Raw genomic sequence first — 18838 nt, forward strand, 5'->3', positions numbered from 1 at the left:
TGATTATTATTGTTTTATTTGAGATTTTTTACTTCACAATCTTGACCTATTTCTATCAATTGGCTAAGGTGAAACTATTGTTGAATGCCAATTCTTGCCTTATAGATTTGTACAAGATCAGAGTAAAGGCAACCGATTTATAACAGACCTAATTGTAACTTACACCTGACAACAACACCCGCCTTGATCAAGACAACACTGACAGGATAATCTTAATGACCAGCACAAAAACGCTTGGTAGATCTGCACATGTGACACACTTCCAACATGACAGTGATCTACACCTTCAAGGCACATAACCCTAACCTTAGTGCCTTCATGCAGTGCTGTCTGGAAGATGACGAGGGCTTAAAACACCAAACACCAGTATGAACCCGGTTGTGCTTTGACATCACTCTCTTATAAAAAGAATATCAACTAATTGAGATTGATTACAACACTTTATTTTGAATCAAAAGGTAGACCTACTGCTTCAATTCCAATAGAAACTTCATCTCTGATGAAATTAAATTTCAGTCTTGACAACTAGCGGGCATATTGAATTTGACTTTTCTCTTAAGGGGAGGGGTTATGCAAGGTGAGGAACTCATCACATCATCAATACTACTTTTTTAAAATTTTGACTGACTGTGTCTTTAAGCATAACTTGTACGTGCATTGTCACTTTAAGGTCGCTCAGTCTAAGCTTTCTCATAAAACCCTTTCACCAGCTCTTGTAAGATATACTGTAAGGCTAATCCAAAAACTGTTTGTTTGTGCCACATTAATAACACAATACAATACTATGCTGTGCATAATTTTAAGTTGTTACAAGCAGTTATAAGTTTCATATATTAAAAGGGGATATCAACAATGACACCTGGAACCTGCCAGTCTGTCTCTTACTCTCTGATGCGCACTCAAGATGCGTTTCCCAATTAATTAGAGTAGTAACGTTCAAATTAGATGCTGCTGCATGATCATCCTTGCATGTAACACGAAGTTGGTGCATTTTGACATCGTAAACATTCTCGAAGAGAGACAAGCAGTTAGCAGTAAAGCTATTTATTGGCTATATTTTGGTACCCCCTCTGTCCCTTGGTGCCCTTGTGCGTGATGCGCGTGGTGAATACAATGTTGAAACATTTCCTATAGTTTCTTACCAATATTTGCCATGATGCACTCATTGACGCAGGCACACACACTTGCTTTGGACTCCTTTCCCTGCGGCTGTCCCTTTCTATTAGCCTACAGAGCAACTAGGACAGGCGCGTGTAACTACAATGTGGGGTCTGGGTCTGTGGTTGCCCGGCAGTTGCTAGGTAATATTGTAAACTCTATTTTTGCTGCCAATCAACAAAAATCATGCCTTTTATGTCTGTGTACGTAGGCTACACGGGATTTGATGTACGGTAAACACAACCAAGAACAAAACCATTTGAAACTAGCAGAAATTATAGTCAGAAGGTCATTTTCACCTAAAACCGGGACAATTTGTGTCCCGGGAAATATTGTTAATTATCCGGGACAGTCACTCAAAAAAGAGAACAATCCTGGGAATTCCAGTGCATGTGGCAACCCTAACCACTGTAGGTGTGGTGTGTGTGTTTGGGGATATGGTGTAATGGTGTGTGTGTGTGTGTGGGGGGGGTTAATGGTGTGTGTGAGTGAGGGTGGTGTAGCTGTATTGAGGGGTGTGGGGCAAGTAGCAAGAGAGATAGAGAGAAAAATATATAAATATAAAATAAATAAATACATAAATAAATGCAAGACAAATAAATAAATAAATAAATACATTAATAAATAAATAAACATCTAAATAAATAAATAAACTAGATGTACCACAAAGTGGTACAAAATATGACAGCCGCTCAGTCCTGCACATTCTCTCTGCAAAAATATATCACGCTTGTCAACTTCATCTCCATCGCCTACTCTTGCTACTTTTGTGCATGTAAATGAGTGTGTGCATGTGTGTGTTTGCTTTTGTGTATAAGGAAAGTATTCACAACGCTTCACTTTTTTCATATTTTGTCATGTTACATACAGCCTTATTCCAAAATGGATTCAATTATTTTTTCCCCTCAAAATTCTACACACAATACCACATAATGGCAACATGAATTTTTAAAAAAATGTTTATTAGAAATGTATTAGAAATAAAGAACGGAAATATAATATTTACATAAGTTACTATTCACAGTGGCTGTCAAAATAACTGATTAATTGTGATTAATTAATTTGAGAAAAAATAACTGATTAAAAAAATAGCGCAGATTAATCAATTCCGTATGACCTTTGACCCCGAGCCGTTCTAGTCAGTAACCATTAGACTGTAAAATGAAGGGGAGAGAAGAAAATGTGCTGCCTAGATCATTGATTGGAACATTTACTTTAAAAAAAAACGGCCTGATGGTGTTGATAAAAATCTAAAAAATATTACCGGAGTTCGTCAACTCTAAAGTCGCACATCAATGCAATGAAATAGTGTTGACATTGAGAGGAGTGTTAATTTATTTTCATTGTGTTCCCTAGGTTATATCTGTGGCCTGAAATGCCTTGTATGTGAAAAAAAAAACGTCTTCCCGAAACACTTTTGAATTTATTTCCTCAGCATATTAGCTCAGATCATAGATTATTATGGCCATTATTTGAACAGTGAAAATAATAATAAAAGAGTTTTTGAACTTTAATGTCACTAATGCTGATTATTCAATGATTCATTTGAATTGAAATATTTAAAATACTTTCACAGCAAAAATTATATATGCGATTAATTTAGATTAATTAATCACAGAGTATGTAATTAATTCAATTACATTTTTTAATCGATTGACAGCCCTAATTCACAGCCTTTGCTCAATACTTTGTTGTGGCACCTTTGGCAGGAATTACAGCCTCAAGTCTTTCGGAATATGAAACCACAAGCTTGGCACACCTATCTTTGGCCAGTTTTGCCCATTCCTCTTTACAGAACCTCTCTCCATCAGGTTGGCTGGGTTCAATGGGGTTCAAGTCTGGGCTCTGGCTGGGCCACTCTAGGACATTCACAGAGTTGTCTTGACGCCACTCCTTCGATATCTTGGCTGTGTGCTTAGGGTCGTTGTCCTGTTGAAAGATGAACTGTTGCCCCAGTCTGAGGTCAAGAGCGCTCTGGAGCAGGTTTTCATTCTGCAGCTGAAAAACATTCCCACAGCATGATGCTGCCACCACCATGCTTCAGGCCAACAGCCAGGCTAACAGCAGGTCGCTGTTCAGGTTGTTCTTCCTGAGGGTTCTCAGGTATGAAGCCTCTGAGTTGCCTTAGTTGTGTTAGTGTTGGCTGTCCAGGTGAGGTCATCGGAGATGAGGAGGCCAAGGTACTTGGAGGAGTGTTCCCTCTCCACACGGTCGTCGTTGATGTAGATGCCGACTGAATACTCTTCATACGGCACTTTATCTTCAAGACTTTATGGTCAATACTAAACACAAAGCTCTTTAAAGAGAGGAGTCTTATTATTTTAGTCGTATACTCTGATAATAGCCTTCAGTACATATACAAAGGCATTTTGTGTAAACTTGGCTGACCATTAAATGTTTAAAAGGATTATAAAACATCATTTTACAAATGCCATCTAGTGATGCAATGCAGAGTAAAAGCCACTATTTGATCACAGATCTGATTGTTATCATGTTGTTAACCTGGTGAGAGGCATAACGTTTAACACCTGATCACAACACCTGCCTGGGTCATACTGAATGGAACACGTACACATAAAAGTATACAGTATGTGGATCACGTATAGTATTTTAAATCAACTGAACTGACGAGTTCTGTATGTCAGCATGGATGTAGATGCTATTTTTGGAATACGAATTGTTAATTAATAAAGGAGAATAGAGAACATGCTGCTCTTTTTGCAGGACACAAGGTATTATGTTCTGATAATTTGTTTTACAGGGGTTAGTGACTAATTAACTTGAATGTGTGTGCTTTCACTTTCTACATAAATCAGACTTCAGCCTCATACAATTTTTACCTATTTCTATGAGGTGTCTGTTTAGGCCTGAGTTATTCTGTGTCAAATCAAACAGAATCCAGGAAAAAGAAATCTACATAATGTTTAGGTCTCAAAACTGAGACATGTAAAATAGTTTTGGTCCATTTAGATCCATGATTTAAAAAAAAAAAAAAATAATAATATTTTTTACACCCTCAGAAATGCCTTATTTTGGTGGCCATGTTTGGGCATTACTGTATTTCAAAGTATTATTCCCAACCGGGCAAAACAAAACTAGCTATTGCTACTGCATGCCCAAACACTGAGCTACATCCACACATATTTCTATGTGCCTGTTACATACTATTTTAATCCAATGAAAATTACTGAAAAACACCACCTTCCCTTGTTTAATACTTAAAAAACATTGATACAATACTGTATTGTATGTACAGAAAGGAAAAATAATTGATACCAAATGCTTATACAAAACAGGTTTAGTAATGTCACTCTTTTTGCACTTCTTCCAACTGTATAGGGATTTGTGAAAAATCATTGAAGTCATCAAGTACAAACTTGTAATGGTATTAAGAACATGTTTGCCATCCATCCAACAATGTTTTGGCTGGCTATGAATAAAACGTTTCATGATATTAATGCCAAACATTGCTTCCCAGATAAAGTGTTTTCCAGGCTGTAAAACCGAACTGAAACAGGGCTGAAAATAATATGAAAACATACATACATACCTAAAGAGAAATACTTGACAAGCTTGGTCTTGGGACCCATTCATATAGACAAGGTTTGAACAAAATCTACCTTATCTAATTTGACACGGAATGACCCGCTCCTGGTGGTATTATGGAAGGTTTTGAACAGAAAAAGGGATTATGTGTATATTTATGTTTGTATAATAACTCCCTTGATCCAGTCTTTCTAGAGGATATTGATAACCACTTTGGAATATTCAGATGTAAAGTGTTTTTGTGTAATGACATGTAATGTCCATGATTTTCCAGCTATTGAAACATTAGAGAAATAAAGTCTAAAAAAGGCATTTGACGCATCTGATGTTTGATAGACTGGTCTTCCTTTTTTGAGAAGTATTACTGTTCCACGTGTAATCCCGCCCCCCCCCCCCCCCCACCCCACACACACACACACACACACAGACACTTTAAGAGGAGTTACATCATCACAACTTCAAAGAGAAAGAAGAGACAGGAACTCTAGAATTCCAGTGCTAAACACATAGGTCTGTACTAACTTTCTTCACACTATGCTCTGCACTGCTGCTTTTAACATATTTCATATAATATTCGTAAGACAGTTAGAAATAACTATCTGCTGGAGTTGATGCCAAAATATCTACTATGTATGTATTATGGTATTTTTTAAGTTTAAGATTAAGTTTAATACAACATGCTTTACCTGCGTAACCTGAAATCTATCACTACTGTAGTAACCCTTCTCTCTTCTGTTGCTCACCATATAACACTGATATACCATCATATCTTTCAGGTGATTTCAGCTAACCATGTCACAGAAAAAGGAAAACAGGTACAGTATTTATCCGTCTTCTCCAGCTGGTCTTTAAATTGCGAACTATTTGTTTCTCAGCAAAGGCCACGACGAAACGGTAACAAATTAATGTAAAGAGAGGACGAATGAAGCCAGTAGTGAAGTTTTTTAAATTATTTTGTCTAGTAGCCATATAATAAGCGCGATAATGTATGTAACACCGGTCATTATTAGTAAAATTTCCCAATACTGACAGGCGTTCCATACTTCATCACTTACGTTATGTTCTAGTTCTTTTTAAGTGTTCATATTTCCATTGCAAAATATGAATATGAATGAATATGTAACCGTATTGTATATCAACTCCGTAGTAATTTTTTTTATCTCTTTTTAACTACTCAAAGATACTTGCACAGGAAAGTCCCATTTTACTTACATATGGATCATGCCATACTATGATATCCATGTTGATCCTTGGTGTGTCACAAACTTAATCATTTCTAAATCCTCACTGTGTGTGTTGTTTGATTCCTTGTATAGTGCGTCAAAGGGCAATGATGTAGCTGAACCCCAGAGCCCAACTTGGGACAACATCACCGTGTCAGGCAACATCGGGACAAATGTCACAGGCAACATCGGGACAAATGTCACAGGCAACATCGGGACAAACGTCACTGGCAACACCGGGACAAACGTCACTGGCAACACCATCACTGGCAACGTCACATTTGGAAATGTCTACTCTGGTTGAGTAAATTACGGTTTTTAATTTTCCTTGCATGTTCTTTTTATCAAGTATAGGGCTTCTAATGTTGCAGTTAGTTGCAGTTGCATGTGAACACCCCTTCATATATCATATCCCACCCAATCTAAAAATATATACTTTTGATTTCTTTTGTGAAAAGTCCATGAAAAGATCTTTCATTGTACACTACTTACTGTATTCTCACCAGTACTCAGACTTAAACAGAGGTAATAATGACTTGATTAGATTACTGTTGTAGTCATTTCATTGTTCAAATAGACTTGGGGCATGAGTACAGTACTTCTCAGTCTTGGCCACACTTCAGAGGAATACATGCAAAGAATAACTTTAGCAACTTGATTATAATTGTGAAACAATAGTGGCCTGTAACAAAGTGTCATGACAAATTCTGTCTCTTTGCCTCCTAGGATCCCAACAAGCTCCGCCAAACAAAGGTATTATACTATAACACACTGACATTTTAATATAGTAGACATGATCTAATATTAAGAATGAATTGAACAGTATTTAAAAAAAAAAAAAAAAACTTGTGACCTTACCCCAAAGTAAAAATAGAAAGTGGACACATACAGCACTGGACTGATTATCCACACCATCTACTGTGGTAGTGCTTGCAAAAATGGCTGCTGCACTGTCACGGCTTGAGCAGCAGGGGGCAGCGGAGTTCACACAACAGCAGTGCAGCAAAGTGACATGTTACATAGTGCAGTACCAGGTCAGGATGAGATACAAGTATGGATAAAAGCTGAGGTTGGTTCCTTGGTGCTACAGACAAAAAGTGAGTCTCAACCAGACATAAATGGAGAGAGTTTGGCAAACTCAGTTTCAGCTGTGATTGGTTAAGAGCTATGTGACTAATGCCATGTTGTAACCTAGCGTTCATGGGCTTCGAAAAAACGTTTTCCCAGTGAAAACATCATCATTCCGCATCATTCACGTCACGTAGGCTAATGTGTGAGTCAGAGGTCGGAAAACTGGGGATAGATTTTGCTAACAGAGTTGCCCAGTTAGGGGCTCGTCATCACTTTTGTCGTCACGTTGTAGTTTGTTTGTAGTCCATGTGGCCTTTCATGTCCAACAGTTTTAATGTGAACTTGGGAATTTGCCGTTTTTGTCACTTGAAAGCTGCATATCTTTCTTTCACAAGCGTCTTACACTATATTTTAAGCAAATACAGTTGTTTATTTAGGATTAGTGAGTGTATGTTTTAACCTTTATTGTGGCATCCGTGTTTGTCACACATTCCGACGGCAAAGCACATGAATACTTGCTGTGGGAAAAACAAAGTAGCCACGGGGGCGGTCCTTGCCATTCCAAAGTGCCATGAATGCACCATTATTAGACATTCTCTGGTGCAGATTTGTCCATCCTCCCTCCATTCCTTCCGTCCTGCTGTCCTAACTAACCCCTCCTTCTAATAATTGGAAACTCACTTTGAAAACCACTGACTGGCTACCGGTAGGTAAAGCGGGAGATGTGTTGCTTGCGGCCGCATAAGCTGCAAAGCACTGAGTGAAACACTATAGAAATGGTGTATTCTGCCTTTTCACACCACACAGGTTTGTGGATATGAGTGTCGCGAATGGCATTATCGTTACAGCCCTAAAAAGTACAAAAAAAACACAACTAAGCCTTGCAGTTGTGTATAGCTCTATCAATTATGTTTGACACACATCTGAGAATCATTGTCATTGTTATGTAGGCTAGGCTAGGCTACTGTATGTGATGTACTGTTATGCTATCTTATGCAGAAAGCAGTTCAAGCAGCTGGAATAGCAATGTTAGTCAACCTTATTTAGTTTTACTCCAAAAATAAATGTTGGGGAAATAGTCTTTCTGGCATGTCATAAAATATTATAGTGCAACCGAAAGTTCAGACCCTTTCAAGTTTTACATATTTTTGTTTTGTTTCAGACTCATCTTAAAATGGATTCAATTAATTTTCCCATCAATCTACACACAATGCTCCAATAGCCCACAAACAAAAAACTGGTGTTTGGAGTGTTTTGTAAATTGCAAAAAATAAAAGACTGAAATATCCCATTTACATAAGTATTCAGACCCTTTATTATGATGGAAATAGACCTTATGCACAAAAGGCTGTTTAGGTAGCTTATTTGTTTCCAGTGAAGGTGTGTTGAACCTGTACCGCTATAGTTAATGTAATTAATGTCTACACAGACCCAGTTGGTTGTTGCACCTAGTGAATCACCATGTCACGATGTAAAAGGATTAATGCGTGGCGTGCGTTAAAATTGTTATTATTGGGCAAACAATATTGTAACAAACTGCAAAGTTGTCACAGAATGGCTTTAATTGGTTACGCACCAAAACACACAAACACATAATTCCGGGCCAGACCTGGCCCTTATGCTCCAGCACTAAACATCTATATGAGGCTGTATCTACAACACACACTAGTTAGACCCGGTTATGAACACTGTAATCAACTATAAACATAAACACGACAGACAGGACGCACAACATTGGTAACTTGCATGGTTAACATTAACATTCAACATAACACATCACCTGAACAGCATCATGGGAGCACAGTCATAAGCCAGCTAGGCTCAGTTCGTTACACAGCCCCCCGAGACTTAGTCCATGTCCCCTTGACTCAAGTCTTACCCTACATCAGTCCATGAGCCTGGCTGGGAAGCGACGCTGGCGTTGTGGGCACCCCGCTGTCGCGGCGGTGACTTACGGTGAAGGCTGCACGGTGACCGGTGTTAGAGCCACAGCGCCATTGTCACCAAGTTCCACAGAGTCAGTGTCCAGGTCTCCACGACCCTCAGCTGAGGCCAGGGGTCGATACGGGACCAGTCGATCACGGTGGAGAGCCACAACTCTCCGACCCTTAATCAGTCTCACACGATAGAGAAGCTGTCTGATGTGGTCTAAGACATCGCACGGCCTGACCCACTGGCTAGTGAGTTTCGGGAAAATGCCTTTCTTTCTCTCCGGGCAGTACACCCACACTTTATCGCCGGGCTGGAACTCCTGGCCGCGACAGCGCGTATCGTAAGCTCGCTTTTGATGTATTCCAGCTTCACGCATAGCCTCGTGTACTCCTTTCAGTCTCTCGCGTAGCAGCTTGTAGTATTCCAGCCCTGGCTTACCTCCAATCTCTGCTTCCGGAGGCGAACCGAACACCAAGTCCACTGGCGTGCATAGCTCTCGCCCGAACATCAGAGCTGCCGGTGTGCATTTCATTGACTCTTGCACCGCTGTGCGATATGCCCAGAGCACCAGGGGCAAGTGTAAGTCCCAGTCCTTTTGTCGGCGGTCGGCCAATATGGCCAGCTGCACTGCTAGAGTCCGATTAAACCGTTCCACCAGCCCGTCGCTTTGTGGATGCAGAGGTGTCGTTCTCGTTTTCCGGATGCCCATGCGCTGGCAAACACCTCCGCCTCGAAATTCCGCCCTTGGTCGCTGTGGAGCTCTTCCGGTGCCCCGAACCGGCAGAACATCTCAGTGACCAGTCTGTCCGCTGTCGTGTGGGCGCTCTGATCTGGCACCGCATACGCCTCCGGCCACTTAGTGAAATAGTCCATGGCCACGGGCACGTAGTGATTTCCCCGCTCTGTGACTGGCAGTGGGCCCATGACATCGACGGCTACCCGATCCATGGGAGCCCCGACTGCATATTGCTGCAGCGGAGCGTGCGAGCGTCGTGTGGGGCCCTTCTTCGCTGTGCAGGCGTCACAGCAGTAAACATGCAGTTCAACGTCCAGCCTGCATCCCGGCCAATAGAAGTGGCTTCTCAGCCGACGAAGAGTCTTTGCAATGCCGAAATGAGCCGCCCCCACTGCCCCATGCACATGTTCCAGTACACAGGCTTGTAATCCAGCAGGAACCAGCAACTGGAAAATGTCAGATTGTCTATCGGGAGCTCGCCAGTGTCTATACAACAGTCCTTGACGTGCTACTAATCCCGGCCACTGTGAATAAATCGCTTTGGTCTCTGGATCGAGTGCTGATATGTCAGTCCATGGCGGTCACTGACCGGCTTCGATCCATGACATGCTGAGGCAGAGGAGGCTGAGGACATGGTAGTAGCAATGGCCTCTTTGACAAAAAAGTCAGAGAACTGAGCTGCTGACTGAGAATTTATACAGCGAGAGTAGCAGCCATTAGCTTTAGCCGCCTGCATAGGGTTAGAGATGGCAAAGTTAAATAAAACAGGTAAATGGTCAGAGAAGGATGTTTCCTCAACCATAATATTACCTACAGAAAAACCATGACAAAACAAGATCGAGGGTATGACCTAGTATGTGGGTGGCTTAATCAATATGTTGAGTGAGACCAAATGCATTCACAGCATCACAGAACTCTTTTACCATTGGTTTATCTGGGCAGCATACATGAATATTAAAATCACCCAGTACTAGTAAGCGGTCATGCAATGACACAAAATGAGAGAGGAAGCCTGAAAATTCAGCAATAAAATCTTTATCTGGCTTAGGAGGTCTATAAATCAACACACACACCAGCGAGTTCGTTTTGGATTCCACTGTCATGCATTGAAGTTCAAAGGTACTGTAAGTCTGGAAGCGACCGGATTTTCACGGCATTTTTGAATACAAGAGTTACGCCACCACCTCTTCCAACGCGTCTCGGAGTAGGCTACTAGCAAATGAGCAGTTTGTAGGGCACAGTTCACCGAAGGCAGCAGACTCACCAACTCCGGCAACAATCCAGGTCTCCGTTAGAAACAAAAAGTCCAGGTCATGGCGGCAGAAAAAGTCGTTCAGTATGAAAGTCTTATTTAGCACCGACCTGCAGTTGACAAGAGCTGCCTTAGCCACAAAGTGAGCCGCGGCTTGATGACATGGAGAGTAATCCAACGAGCGAAATTTTCGGGGGGTTTATTCCACCACTGCGGATGCGTAGCCTCGGTCGAGCGGGATGACGTAAATAGGGAGGGGGAGAGTGGGCACCCCTCTCTAGTTCCCCGGTGAAGAGTGAAACTTTGTGATGTTAGTCCATTGGTGATTACTGTGGCTCAAGGAGAGGTGTATAGAAGTTTAATCCAGTTAATGAACGACTCCCCGAAGCCAAACCTCCCTAAGGTGGAAAACAGGAAATTCCAGTTCACCCTATCAAATGCTTTTTCTGCGTCCAGAGTTGCTATGATGGTATTATCTTGAAATTTTGTGGAGTGATACATTATATTAAACAATCTGCGGGTGTTGGTGGATAAAATTCTGCCTTTAATGAAGCCTGTTTGGTCTGGGTGGATAATGGATGGGGTGACCTTTGCTAGTCTGTGTGCTAGCATTTTTGCGATTATCTTATTGTCCACATTGAGGAGAGAGATTGGCCGGTAGCTGGATGGCAATGTTGGGTCCTTATTGGGCTTGAGGAGCAGTGAAATTGAGGCTGTGGTGGAACTAGTTGGAAGACGTCCTTTCTGTTTTGATTCATTAATCATTCTGGTGAAAAGTGGAGCTAAGATGGTCCAAAATTGTTTGTAGAACTCAGCAGGGAAGCCATCCGGACCTGGTGCTTTATTATTGGGCATCTGTTTCAGGGCATCAAACCGTTCTTGTTGAGTTATAGGTGATTCCAGGTTATTTATTTGGGTCTCATTGAGTTGTGGTAATTTGATGCTGTTTAGGAAAGAGTCTATGAATTCCTGGTTGGGGTTTATTTCTGAAGAATATAGTTTATTGTAAAACTGGTAAAAACATGATTTATTTCTTCAGGTGAACTGGTTAGCTTCCCTGCTGAGTTCTTTATGACTGGGATTGTTGATTTTTCTTTGTTACGTTGAATTTGATTTGTTAAGTATTTACCTGATTTATTGCTATGGTGGAAGTTTTCCTGCCTTAGACGGTGAATCATAAATTGAGTGTGTTTATTGAGTTTTTTTTATTTCATTGAGTTTGAATTCATGTTTCCTAAGTTTTACCTGTGTTTCTTCAGTTGGGTTGCTTGCATTGGTTTCTTCTAACTGTTTAATTTTATTGTTGAGTTCTACTTCCTGTTCTTTTTCCTTCTTTTTTTGTATACTGAATATGAGGTGATTCTTCCTCTGAGTACTGCTTTTCCTGTTTCCCACAGAAGGGAAGGAGATGATTCAGGGGAGTAGTTCACTTCTAGAAAGAATGCCCACTCTCTCCCAACAAAACTGATGAAATTTGGGTCTTGTAAGAGGGATGTATTAAAACGCCATTTGCTAGTTAGTTGCTGCTGGTTAGTTATGTTCCATTTAATTGTAACTGGGGCATGATCGTTAATGACTATGGGATGAATTGTTGAATCAGAGATATTTTTCATTATAGAGTTGCTGGTTAGAAAATAATCAATACGGGAATAGGAGTGGTGGACCGGAGAGAAAAAAAGAGTAGCATTTGGAGTCTGGGTGCTGAAGCCGCCAACAATCGCCAAGGCCAGAATCGCTCATGAACTGTTTTATTGTTTTTGTGGATTGCCAGATTCGTTTGATTTTAGAGTGATCAGATCTGTCAATTGTGGGGTCTAACACTGTATTGAAGTCGCCTGGTGAAGAGGTTCTGAAAGAAAACTGGGTTGTCTGTATTAGGGCCATAAACATTAGCAATTGTTACAGGGGTATTGTGAATTGAGATGTTTATGATGACAAAACGTCCTTCTGGGTCTGTGATGGTGGCGTTATGGATGAATGAGATTCTTTTGTTAATCAGAATGCAAACTCCCCTTTGTTTTGTATTGTAATGAGCTGAGAAATTGTCCTGATTTGATACGGGTGTAGTCTGATTCTGAGAGATGAGTTTCTTGTAGGAGACATATAGGAATAGGTATGTAATGTGGTGTGTGAATGAGATGTAAAGGGTAGGGGCTGAGAAGAATATAGAGAATAAGAAGGTAGGAATTTGGTTCTGGAGTGGTGACATCATGACAATTTCCTGTTTAGCATTGAAAACATACAGATCATAATTTGACTTCAGCCTATAGACATAATAAACAAACACAGACAGGACACACAAGCAAACATGTATAGACAAAACACAATGAATAACATTAAGCATTGAGAGAGCAAAGGAGAATGGGTGGGTAGGGGGAGCAAAAGGAGTGAAACATAAGAAGAGAGAAGAGAGAGGTGATCCAAGCATCAGTAGGCTACAGTGGGTTAGAGAGAGTTGAGGGTGACAATGTTATAATCAAGATGAGTGTTGGCGTGAGGTATAAGAGACTCTCTCTCAGCCTGGACAGGGCGTCCGCGTTGCCGTGAAGGCGACCCGCCCGGTGTCGAATCTCCATGTCGTAGTCCTGGAGCGCCTCCAGCCAGCGAGCCAGCTGGTCCTCTGGTTCTTTGAAGTTCAGCAGCCAGGTGAGCGATGCGTGGTCCGTTCTCAGCAGGAACCGTTTCCCGTAGAGGTAGGTTCGGAAATGGCGCACTGCCACCACCACAGCCAACAGTTCTCTACGGGTCACGCAGTAATTCTTCTCCACTCGGTCCAGTGAGCGGCTGAAGTATTGCACCCTTGCACCCCCACGACATGGCCCAGGAACCCGGTTTGCCTCCGGAACAGGTGGCACTTTTTCGGGTGCAGTTTGAGCCCAGCACCTCGTATGGCGTCGAACACCTTCTCCATAACCTTCTTCGTCGCGCCAGCTCTTCGCACTTCGTGCTCTGTCTTCCCCGCCGTGTGCAACTCTACGCTGCTCGTCCCTAAGTGTAGTGTGAACCGGGAAATGTCCACCACAGCCCCCCATTTCTCTAGCACGTCCAGGCCGAGAATGCAATCATCCTGAATGCTAGCCAACCAAAGCTGGCGGCTCGCCGTCTCAACGTTGATGGACACGCACACCACTTTTTGTCCATACAGTTCCGCTCGCTCTCCGGTAACTGTGGTAATGCGTGTTTTTGTCTCTTCCCAGCCTCTGGGTCTGGCTACCAGCGTGCCGGGTAAGAGACCGGGGCGCACCAGCGAGATGGTGGAGCCAGTATCGATCAAGGCGCGACACCGAGTCCCATCTAGCGTACAGTCCACATAGAGTCCTCTTGTTTGGCCGAGCAGGCCCAGCCGTATGCAGTCCATAGCCAGGGAGGTAGTGAAACTTGAAGGTGGCATCCCTCCCGCCGTGCCACCTCCCTCTAGTTTGACTGGGGCGCGCGCGTGAGGGGTGCTGGGGCGGGACAGTACCTCGCGATGTGCCCCGGCTCGCCACACCGGTAGCATCCGTCTCCGCTGGCCGGCCTCTTCCACTCGCGTGGGCGGCGTTGTGGTGGCTGTGCTGTGGTCTGTCGCGTCGTCTCCAACTCCTCCCAGTCTTCCTCCATCGATGTCTGGCGTACGCAATGCATCGACTCCGTTTTGTGGAAGATGTTTTCCACCCGTTCGGCCTCCGCCAGCGCCACGGCCAGCGAGCTGGGGGCACTCAGTCGAAGGTGTTCTCTCAGCCGCTCCGGGTGGATGCCTCAAACAAACGCTTCCAGTGCCATCTCTTCATGTAGACTCTGGCTGTACGTTGGGTAGCCCCGCCAGGCATACAGCTGCAGGTCAGCCGCGAACTTGCCCAGTCTCTCGTCCTTGTGTCGCCGTCTGGAAGCGAGTTGTTCTCGAGCATCGCTGGTGAAGATTCTCTGGCCGAGTCGTTGTTGCAGAGCGGCTTCGATTGCGGTCCAGCTTGCTTGCTCTGCCGGTGGCAGGTCTTCTAATACTTGTAGCGCTTCCCCCTCCAGAGCCAACGCCACCTGTACGCCCGTTCTCTCCGCCGACCAGCCATTCAGCTCGGCTGCCAGCCTTACCTGCACCAGGTATGTCGCCAGCGGCCTCTCACCATTGTAGCGGGGCAACTTGGCGTTGGAGCGCCCTTCTGCCGCCGTTTCCCTTGCTCCCGTGTGGAGCGGGTTCCAGTGGTGGGATGCTGCCATCAGCCCGGTTTGTCTCCTCCTGTGGCCTGTGGCGGCTTCTTCGTTACGGTCACGCTGCAGGCTGGCTCCGTCTGCTGGGCCCAGCAGGTGGCCATGGGCGAGCACGCTGTCGAAGAGTCGCCTTGGCAGGAAACTCATCATCGCCGGGATATCGGTTGCAGCTTTCTCCTCCCGTCCAGTAGGGGTCGACATCCCACTTCTGACACCAATTTAACAAACTGCAAAGTTGTCTCAGAATGGCTTTTATTGGTTACGCACCAAAACACAGCTAACGCTCCACCGGAAACAAATGAGCTACCTTTCGTGCGTAAGGTCTATTGAACTCTGGTGCATCCTACTTCTATCAATGGTCTTTGAGATACTTCTACAACTTCCACCTGTGCCTAAATTAATTCTTTGGACATGATTAGGAGAGGCACATATCTGATTTTGGAAAACTTTGTGTGTACATTTGCATGTAAACTGAGAAGAGTTTTAGGCAGCCAACGTCATAGTATGCACCAGAACTTGCACCTGCACCAAAGTGCGACCTATGTTTACATTTTCTACGGATATCATGGATTTCAGAGTAGCAATCACATTTATGTTGGTGCAAACCCTTTTTGTTTGTTGCTTTTGCAGTTCAAACTTACAGGTGTGCACAATGTTATTTTTGAGAACGAAGAGGGTGAAATGTCCCTTTATGAAAATAGCCGGCCACGTATAAACCAGGCTTGTGCAAAATTCCAGAATTGAATTGAAACTGGCTCTTAAATTCCAATTCAATTCTTGAATTTCACTTTGATTTCAATTGAGGTAGCAAACAGGAAGCAGAATTGCAATTCGAATTGTGCACAACCCTGGTATAAACATAGCCTATATAATGCCATGTTTACATGTGGCTGGCTATTTTCATAAACGGACATTTCACCCTCTCCGTTTTCAGAAATAACATTGTGCACACCTGTCAGTTTTTAGAAAAATCTTCCTTTAACCCTGGTATATGCCTTCAAAAGCATGCCAAACCTGTACGTGGCAGTGTAACGAGAAGCTCAAGCCCATGTTAACCAATCAGAATCCTGAAAATATCAACAACAGCAACAAATCACTTCCTCTTTCTCTTTTGAACTGACTAAAAATCTCCGCCTCGTCACATAAATCTCCGTTTGTACCTCTTTAGACGCAAACGAACAAACAGTTTTCCCAAAAAAACGATCAGCCCGGAGTTTTTAAAAACTCTGTTTGCTGGGGGATAAAACCTCCGTTTGCGTCTAAATGACAGAGTCAAACGCAGAACAACATCACCGGTTGCATCGTTTTCGTTGTCGTCTAAACAGGGCCTTAGGTTTCACAGCTGATGGTGTACAGTATGTCAGAGTGAAAACCAAGCCTGTCTAAGGTCGAGAGAATTGTCTATAGACCTGCGAGACAGAGTTGTGTGAAGACAGATCTGGGGAAGGATAAACATTTCTGCAGCATTGAAAGTGCCCAAGAGCACGGTAGCCTTCATCATTATCAAATGGAAAAGATTTGAAACAACCAATAGTCTTCCTAGATCTGGGAGGGATTCCCGAAAGCATCGTAAACACTCATAGATCTATGAGTGATCCAAAGTTCTTGTTACTGTCTAAGAACATCTTAACAGGTACTTCTCACTGAGGTCACTATTAGGACAAACAGGGGAATTACAACTTAGAATATAATTATCCAACTTACGTTCATTCTTTATTGTACAGTAATTACTGGTGATGAATCAGATTTCACTGCGATGGCAACTCCGCCCAGCTCGAAGGAGAGGGGGAGGGAGACGCACACACCACACACGTCCAAAACTCAGCCAGGTGGTCGCTGAATAAAACTCCCACAAATATCTCGGAACAACGTCGGCATTACTTAATCATATGATTGACCAGTGTTCGTAACAGCTACCGCTAACGCATGCATACGGATAGCCTACAACTTAGCTATTTGCAGCTCCCTAAATACAATGGCAAGCATGTATAGAACAGGCATTCAGGGAGGGAGACACACACACACACACACACACCACACGCGTCCAACACTCAGCCAAGTGGTCGCTGAATAAAACTCCCACAAATACCACGGAACGTTGGCATTAGGCTACTTAATCATATGACCAGTACAGCTACCGCAGGAATATGGATAGCCTACAACTAAGCTATTTGCAGCTCCCTAAATACAATGGCAAGCAGTTTTATAAACGATCATTAGCATTAAAAAAGTAGCCTACCTATCTATCATTCGTGTTTTCCATTTGGACCCACAAACTTGCTTCCACCTTCAAAGTGTATGGCAATATTTCAGCTAAGTCAAACAGTTAAAAGATGCTTTGAAAGATTAAAGTTTACTGTTGTCTTGAAGAGCAGGCTTTCAGCACTCTGCTCGTGGGGGAGGGGCAGTCTGCACGTGAATTGCAGCGTCTCCAGCAACACAGAGCTGCCGTGGACGCCTGTATGTAAATAATGCAGGGGAAAAACTATTGGCGAATGCAGCCGCTTATCGGCCGATGCCGATACACGTAAAAAACGCAAATATCGGCCCGATATATCGGCTGATCCCTATAAAGCACATTGAATGACCTCTGTGTATGAAATGCGCTATATAAATAAACTTGACTTGACCAGAAAGTTGCATATTCGGTTTTTCTGCGGAGAAGCACTAGGGGGAGACAAAGCACCCACCAAACGACCCAAAAAGTGCTGTAGAATCATCAGAACGACTCTCGGGGGGGACTTTTAACAGGCAGCCAGTGTAGAGATATGGGAAATATGTTCATATTTTTTAGTTCTAGTGAGTGTGCGAGCAGCTGCATTTTGTATAAGCTGTAAGCTCTTTAGACAGGTGTTATTGCAGCCAGGGTATACTGTAGAGCATTGCAATAATCAATCCTTGAGGTGACAAAAGCATGGATTCATTTCTCAGCGCCTGGTAAGGTTAAAGACTTCCTTATCCTTAAAATGTTCCTTAAATGATAAAATGAAGTTTTGGTAATCTGTTTTATGTGATTATTTAGTGATAGGTCTTGGTCAATTGTAACTGCTAGATTTTTAACACTTGAGGATGAGGATAGTCATAGATCAGTAAATGTGATGAGGATAGGATATCCCTCATCTTTTTAGGACCTAAAACCATGACTTCTGTTTTATCGGAGTTCAAAAGCAGGAAATTATTTGTCATCCATGTCTTTATGTCTCTTATGTGTCAAGTTTGGCTAACAGAGTTAATTCATCAGGTTTTATAGAAAGGTATAGTTGTGTATCGTCTGCTAAGCTAATGAAGCTTAAATGGAAGTTTGCGGAATGTGTGCCGTTTGGTTCAATGGTCCAGTCAAATCCCCTAGCTGAGCTGTTGTAGCTCGACTTAACTGTGCATGTAAACATACTGTCTGACAAAAAGTCAGAATGAGTAATTATAACTGACGAAAAGCCCTGAGGACATAAAATATCTTATTCAGATATCAGGGTTGGAGAACGTAGTAGTGACTTCACACAGAGGCTTGAGCTTCAGGGCCCTCTGAGCCCATGGGCCTGGGCCCAGTAGGCCCGTTGGTAACACTTTATAATAAGGTGCCATAATAGCAAACTAGTCATTACCTAACCCTTTGTTAATATTTGTAAATTGTTACTAAAATATCTATTAGGCACAAGTTAATAGTTTTCTGTCTATTGCCCCCACAATCCAAACACCCACCACCCCCAACAGTTACACACAATCTCTAAAAAGCCT

General features: G+C 42.8%; 1 protein-coding gene across 3 annotated transcripts in view; it reads left to right on the forward strand.

The window, feature by feature from the left end:
* Positions 1 to 5132: 5132 nt before the first annotated feature.
* LOC121723227 (NACHT, LRR and PYD domains-containing protein 12-like) overlaps positions 5133 to 18838 on the forward strand; it is a 46199-nt gene continuing 32493 nt past the window's right edge. Inside the window, exons 1-5 of one of the 3 annotated variants that reach the window (XM_042108719.1) lie at positions 5133 to 5214; positions 5481 to 5519; positions 6021 to 6126; positions 6175 to 6226; positions 6654 to 6680. In XM_042108719.1, the coding sequence (XP_041964653.1) occupies positions 5497 to 5519; positions 6021 to 6126; positions 6175 to 6226; positions 6654 to 6680 (208 nt within the window). In that variant the 5' untranslated portion in view covers positions 5133 to 5214; positions 5481 to 5496. The other 2 variants (XM_042108717.1, XM_042108718.1) reach the window with 2 other exon arrangements.

Source organism: Alosa sapidissima, chromosome 11 (assembly GCF_018492685.1).
Source record: "Alosa sapidissima isolate fAloSap1 chromosome 11, fAloSap1.pri, whole genome shotgun sequence".
Lineage (NCBI taxonomy): Eukaryota > Metazoa > Chordata > Actinopteri > Clupeiformes > Clupeidae > Alosa > Alosa sapidissima.